The 7,157-nt window shown below is 49.1% G+C and overlaps 1 protein-coding gene across 3 annotated transcripts in view; it reads right to left on the reverse strand.

The window, feature by feature from the left end:
* Positions 1–1,946: 1,946 nt before the first annotated feature.
* Lhfpl5 (LHFPL tetraspan subfamily member 5) overlaps positions 1,947–7,157 on the reverse strand; it is an 11,497-nt gene continuing 6,286 nt past the window's right edge. For 2 of the 3 annotated variants that reach the window (XM_031348289.1, XM_031348288.1), the window contains exons 3-4: positions 5,110–5,156; positions 1,947–3,329 (exon numbers count right to left, since the gene is read on the reverse strand). In XM_031348289.1, the coding sequence (XP_031204149.1) occupies positions 5,146–5,156 (11 nt within the window). In that variant the 3' untranslated portion in view covers positions 1,947–3,329; positions 5,110–5,145. Of the gene's footprint in view, positions 3,330–4,395; positions 4,741–5,109; positions 5,157–7,157 lie in introns of those variants that run through there. The other variant, XM_031348287.1, reaches the window with a different exon arrangement.

A 7,157-nucleotide genomic window follows, 5' to 3' on the forward strand; every position in this document is an offset into this window, starting at 1 on the left:
AAAGCTGGGGCCTGGGCACATGCTAGGCCAAAATTCTACCTCCAAGCTGCATTCTCAACCTTGGTTTGGCAAACTGTTCTGGGTTCCAGCTGTGCCTGTTTTGTTTCTTGTTTTTCAAGGAAAGGGCATGCCCTGCTTTAATTTAGCATGTTGGAGGGCTTGTGAAATCAGAATTTCTTACTGGATTTATTGGCCAGTTAGATTTTTGTATCATCTCTTTAAACTTGAGGGTTTTTTGGGGGGAGGTAGATTGGACAGTCTGCCCATCTAGCTCTCCTGAAACTCACTATTTACACCAGGCTGGCCCCTGCCTCCCCAGGACTAGGAATAAAGGCTGCCACTCCTAGCCTTTGTTTCTCTTTTAATTGTGGAATTAACACATATTTTGTTGTGAGAAAGTTGTTTCCCCCATTCAGGAGCTGGAACATGGCTCGCCAAACAAGGTCAGGTATCCAATCTATTGGGTTTTTTTTCTTTTTTTTTTTTCTTTTTTTTAACTTTGTGTGTGTGTGTTTGTAAGCATGCATGCTAAGGCCTGTGTCAGGGACACACGCAAGGTTGTGGATGACAACCTTGGGGGGTTTATTCTCTCCTTGTTCCATGGCTTCCAGGATTGAGCTCATGTCCTTCAGCTTTCAAGACAGGCCTTTGACTCTTGAGCCATCATGTCTACCTTGGAGTGATGCCTTGGTTAGAACTGTGTGTGTGTGTGTGTGTGTGTGTGTGTGTGTGTGTGTGTGTGTGTGTGTGTTTCTAAGGACTTTATATTGGTGGTGGTTTTAGTGTGAGTGATAAATAATCCTTTTTCAGGTACCCATGAACTACAGCACTCACAAGCCTGGGCATGGCACCAGGCAACTGTTATGCCAGCACTGGAGAGGTGGAGGTTCTGGGTCAGTCAGAGCTACATAGTGATTGAGGCCCTGTATATGAATGAATGAATGAATGAATGAATGAACGAACTAACCTAGAGTTACTGAGAAAAATACCAGGCCACTTGTATATTTACATACATTCATTTACACATGTGCAAACAACACAAAAAGCCCCCAAAATTTCTGCCTCCCTCTAGCTCACAGATTTACCTGTAGATTGGGGTAGGAGGGATAGGTGGCCAGTCACTGGAGACTTGACTGTCCATGAACCCCCAGCTTGTTTGGCTTTGCACCCTTCTGAGGAAGCTAGCTACCCAGGTGGTCTAGGTCAGTGCATAATGACCATTGAAGGACTGAGCCCAAGTCCAGCAGGCTGTGATGATCCTGCCTGCAGCTTTGCTGAGATAAGCCCTTGGCTTCTGAGACTTGTCACAGGAGTGGGCAACGAGTGAGGGCTGAAAGCACTGAAGATTTCTTCCCAACCCCTACCCCCCCACCCCCCCAGGCTAGCTGAGATCTTCAGCCTCAACAATTGCAGAACTCTACCAGGTCTGATTTGTATTGTTCAAATATTTATGAGTACACGGTCGCTGTCCCAGAAGAGGGCCTCAGATCTCATTACAGATGGTTGTGAGCCACCATGTGGTTGCTGGGATTTGAACTCAGGACCTCTAGAAGAGCAGTCAGTGCTCTTACCCACTGAGCCATCTTGCCAGCCAGCCCCCAGTCATCACTCTTTAGCTGCTGAGTGATAGCAGCCTGTTTAGAGGGATCCTGATCAATTTTTGAGACAGCATCTCCAGTCGTTTTGGGTGGTCTCACACTTACAAAGACGGCCTTAAAACTCGTAGTCACCCTGTCTACCAAATACTAGGGTTCCAGGTGTGCACCACCCTGCCTTTTGTGTATCAGTTGAGGATCAGATCCAGGACCTTGTTCCTGCTAACCACGAGCCATAGCCTCCTCCCCGGTCCTCCCCTCTACCTATCTGCTTAGAGCTAGTTGGCTGGGTGACTTGGGCTTGAGTCCAGGGTCACCACAAAAGGTCTACGCAACAGGGTGAGGCAAGTATTGGTTTCACTGATTTTATTATTTATGATATTAGAGGCGTTGAGAATTAAAGGTGAAGCTACTTAGGAAGAGCTGTAAGAACCACAGTCATTGTCAGTGGGAAGGTTGAGTTCTGTTTCCGTTAAGGTAGAGCAAGAAGGCGATTCTCGGATTAGCCGACTTGCAGGTCTCTCTTAACCTGACCATTGGTTTGGGTGAAATTCACTGTCCTGCCTCAAGGCACAGTGTAGGCTGCAGGCAGGTGTGCCACACACTGGGAATCTTCTTTGGATTCATCATTGCGAAGAACTTGAGAGCTGAGTGGTTTCTGGAAACTTCTGACCTCCTAGGGGTCCACCATGAGTGGCACACACAGGGAGGGAGAGAGGGTGCTGCGCTGCCTGGGTACCAAACTGTCACTCATGAAGCTTGCCTGGCGTTGACATATGGGCGTGATCATTCCCGTAAACCAGCTGCTATGAAGCAGTGACGAGAGCAAATCCCAGCCTAGTAGTTTGTCTGCCATCTTTCCCTCCAGTGCTGAGGATGGCGGTGCACACATGCAGATCAAGGGCCGTCCACACTGAGCTGCCTTCCCAGCACTCTGTCACCAGCCATTCAACAAGGCAACAGCACCCTGGGCGCATGGTCAAGAGGTGACGTACCCCCTTCACCCTGAGAGGTCAGCCCCCTTGAGTGGAGGAAGCACAGATGCTGTTAGTCAGCGTCCTTGACAGGTTCCCCCTGCAGGAAGCAGTGCTGCAGCAAACTATCACCTAAACTGAGGCCAGCAGACAGCCACGCACCTGAGATGTCAAATCCCAAGTCCCTCACAGAAAGTGCCACATAATCCTGTGACCATTCACTTTCATGTGAATGGCAGATTTCTGAAGCTAGGAGCCCGCTCCAACTGGAGCGCTGTGGTTCCCATGAGACGTCTAATTGAGCTTAGGAATTTCTGGATCCTGTGAGTGGTCTATGTTCCTCGCCCATCTCTGAGCCGCAGTTTGAATACGGGGAAGGAGCAGAAGGGCTCTGCTGAACCCAAGCCTCCAGCCATTTCTTCACCATTGGCCAAAGCCATAAGGTTCCCCTCCCGGGTGTCAAAACATGAACTCACAAAGCTAATGTACACCACAGAGGCCGCCAGAGAGTGAAGTGGCTTGCTGGTGGGATCCTTAGCCAGGAAGGAAACCCGGGTCTCCTGCCACACAGCCCCTGGGTGTCCTTGGGTGGGTCACTGCACTGCTGCAGACAGTTGTCTGTGGGCAGCGGAGACCGAGACCTGCCCTGTGCTGAGCCTCTGCCCCAGGCCTGGAGGAGCTAAGGACAGGAAGCCGGAGGGAGAGTTTTCATCTCTGAAGGATCCAAGTCCTAATTTTTCCTTGCCAGAGAAGTAATGGCCTGAAAAAATGGAAAGAGGAAGAGAAAGAATGGAGGAAGGAAGGAGAGGAGAAGGCTGCTGCTAGAATATAAAATGACAGTTTATTAAGTCAATTAGAAATTCTGAGGCACAGCAAGATGTATCAGTGTGTACAGATACTTGCTGCCAAGTCTGAAAGCCTGAAAACCCCAAGTTCAATACTCGGGAAGGCCCACACGGTAGAAGGAGAAAACCAGCCAACCTCATAAATTGTCTTCTGACACAGTAGATGTTTGTCTTTTGAGACAGGCGATCTCTGTGTAGCCCTGGCTGTCATGGAACACTCTCTGAAAACTAGGCTGGCCTCAAACTCAGAGATCCGCCTACCTCTGCCTCCCAAGTGCTGGGATTAAAGGCGTGCATCATTGCCCAGTGGATTCCCAATTGACAGCAACACAGTTAACATGAGGATATGGATGGAAAGAGTAGTTTTGTTTTTGTTTTGAAACAGCACAGCAGCTTCTGATGTGGGGTTAGCAGTGGACACGAGAATCACGAGAAGAGTGCGTTTAGACACTCGGCTGTGCTTTTTCATAATGTGATTCCTGTTCCAGAAAGTTGTTTAGATAAACTGTGGTTCCCTCCTGCTATGGCAGAGTTGCCTTTGAACAAGCTCCCTGGTGACCAAAACCACTGAAGGGTAGGACCGCTCTAAATGGAACAAGGGCTCTGCTAATCATTACCACCACCACCATCACCATCCTCATCACCACCATCATCACCATCCTCATCATCACTATCATCACCATTACCATCCTCATCACCACCACCATCACCATCACCATCCTCATCACCACCACCATCAGCAGCATGGCCACCTCCATAGCCATCACCATCCTCATCACTACCATCACCATCCTCATCACCATCATCATCACCATCACCACCACCATCACCATCCTCATCACCACCACCATCAGCAGCATGGCCACCTCCATAGCCATCACCATCCTCATCCTCATCAGAGCCAAGGATTTAACAGGGCAGGCAGCAGAAGGCTCTTCCCCAAATAAGAGCCATTTAAATGAACATAATTCATGTGCACACAAGACTGCCTTTATCCTCAAAAATTGGCAGTACTTCTGGATGCCTCTTGAAGAGAAAAGATGATTTCTGGTTTTTGTTGTTTTGGTTTGGTTTTTTTCTCTTAATTTCTAAGTCATTTTGGAAGCTAAAAGACAATAAAGAAATCAATACAAGGCTGGGTGTGGTGGCCACACCTTTAATCCTAGAATTTAGGGAAGCAGAAGCGATGGATCTCTGAGAGTTCAAGGCCTGTCAGCACTACCCAGAGAGACTATGTCTCCAAAACCAAACAACAGAAGAAGAATCAGTATGCCACGGTGCTTTCGGAATCACGTTGAAACGGTTGACTCGGTCTTTTTTCTTCAGCTATGCAGGGGCAGAGAGATAAATCTAATATTTAGGATGCCAAATAATTCTATTCTGTCTATTAGATTAGCTTTATTGAATTGTTCTCCCCATCCCAGCCTGTGGCTTGTTTTCTGTTGTGTTAGGTCTTCAAGCCTGTTTCTTAAAAAATCACTTAAAATTCTTTTGGAAAATAAAAGCTCAAAGCATAGCAGTGGCTTGCAAGTCCGTCCTGTTCTATTTACCTGGTTGCAGCCATTCAGAGAGAAACATCTCAAGACCCAAGTGTGCTCTCATCTGTCCCCTGAAGGTCGTCTGAAGCTGCCTGCTTCCCTTTCGCCACTCCCCCCCCGCACCCCCCCAGCCTGAGGTGGCCCCCAGCACACTTACCTGCCAGAAGAGTCGCTCACCAGCACCTCAGTTGCTTCAGACTTCCTCTGGAGAAAGAGAACATAATGCTCCAGACAGAGCCCATCCATCGCAACCTCTGGGTTTTGTTTTTTTTTTGTTTTTGTTTGTTTTTTGGTTTTTTGCGGGGAGGGGGAGGAGGCGGGTTCGAGACAGGGTTTCTCTGTGTAGCCCTGGCTGTACTGGAACTCACTCTGTAGACCAGGCTGGCCTCGAACTCAGAAATCCACCTGCCTCTGCCTCCCAAGTGCTGGGATTAAAGGCGTGCGACGCGCCACCACCGCCTGGCTCATCTTTCTTTCTTAACTACTTTTTTTATCTTTTTTTTTTTCAAGATAGGGTTTTTGTTTTTGTTTTTGTTTTAGCACAGGCTGCCCTCAAACTCAGAGATCCACCCGCCTCTGCCTCCCAAGTGCTGGGATTAAAGCCCTGTACCAGCATCTCCCTTCCAGCCCCGCCTCCCCCAGATTCCTCTTTCTAAAGAGCCTCTTGTTTTTCAAGAAGACGGCTGCATCTTTGGTAATTCTGAAGTAGGAGACTGCCTTCCTCCCCGGACTATGGTTTCTGTTTACACTTCTGCTCTGTAGCTGTGGGGACCCACAGCAGCATTGGGGGTGTTATTGGCTGGGCTCGAGAGAAGATAGAAAACTAAAAGGCACTGGAGAAGCTGGAAGGCTGCCTCGGCCGGTGACTGACTGGAGGGCTGCCTCGGCCGGTGACACCTGTGTTTTCCACATGCTCTCCAACCCTCAGCACAGCCTCACTGTCATTAATACAACTGATAGGAAATCAATTCATTGAAAGCATAGAACTTGATGGCTTACGGGCTTGGATGCAGAGTGTGAAGTTCAGGGCCTGAAAAGATGGCTCAGTGGTTAAGAGCTCTGGCTACTCTCAGAGGACCCAGGTGCCACTCAGAGCACCTCCATGACAGTTCACAACAGAGTCTAGCTCCAGTCCCGAAGGATCTGACACCCTCTTCTGGCCTCCATGCATTTCGTGCATATTATGCACAGGGCAGGATGAAGCAAAAGAAGCATACATATAAAATAAAAGGGAAAGTAAGCCAGGTGGTGGCAGTACACACCTTTAACCCCAGCACTCAAGAGGCAGAGGCATGCAGCTCTCTACAGAGTGAGTTCCAGGACAGCCAAAAAAAAAAAAGGGGGGGGGGTGTGGCTGGAGAGATTGCTCAGCAGTTAAGAGCACTGACTGCTCTTCCAAAGGTCCTGAGTTCAAATCCCAGCAACCACATGGTGGCTCACAACCATCCATAGTGGGATCTGACGCCCTCTTCTGGTGTGTCTGAACACAGCTACAGTGTACAGCTTCTGACTTTCCTGGGAAGAAGTAGGGCTGTCAGACTTCTTATCCAGCTTGTGCTCCTACTTAAGGATGTTAACCGGAAGTGCTCAGCCTAAACAGGAACCAAGCAAGACCCGGGTGACGGTGGGGGAATAAAATATGGGGGGAGAAAGAGCTGGAAAGACTAAAGATAGGCGTGGGGGTTTGAGAGGAGCCAGAAAATGAGGGAGAAGGTTGCCGTTTTAATAGTGCGTAAGACCAGCTGTGTAAGAGGCTCTTCAGAGAAGGCTTGTATGAATAAACATGTCTCTGACCAAATGGATCTTCTGGACATGAGAGACTGAGCGCACTGCACATAAGACAGATCTAAGGAACTACACACAGTACTCCCAATTCACACTCCAGGGAAAGCCTGCGCTGCAGAGAAGGCACTGGCTGAGCAGAGCAGAGCGCTGCTGGGATCCCCTGCCCACCCACTGCCTCACAGGGCCCCTGTGAGCGGTGATAACAGCGACCCCTACAAGCAAACAGCCTTGCACGGGGAGGGTACTCGGTAAACAAGAGCCCCTATGAAGAAAAGACACCTCAGCCATTTCTGGCTATATGTACAATCTCTATCACCAGTCACAGAGATGTGTGGGCTTCAGGCTCAGCTAGAGGAGGCCTGGCTCCTGGGCCTCCAGTCTCTCCTATGCAGAGTGTCCTTGCCCCTGGGGCTAGCGGGG

This window comes from Mastomys coucha, unplaced genomic scaffold (assembly GCF_008632895.1).
Source record: "Mastomys coucha isolate ucsf_1 unplaced genomic scaffold, UCSF_Mcou_1 pScaffold3, whole genome shotgun sequence".
NCBI lineage: Eukaryota > Metazoa > Chordata > Mammalia > Rodentia > Muridae > Mastomys > Mastomys coucha.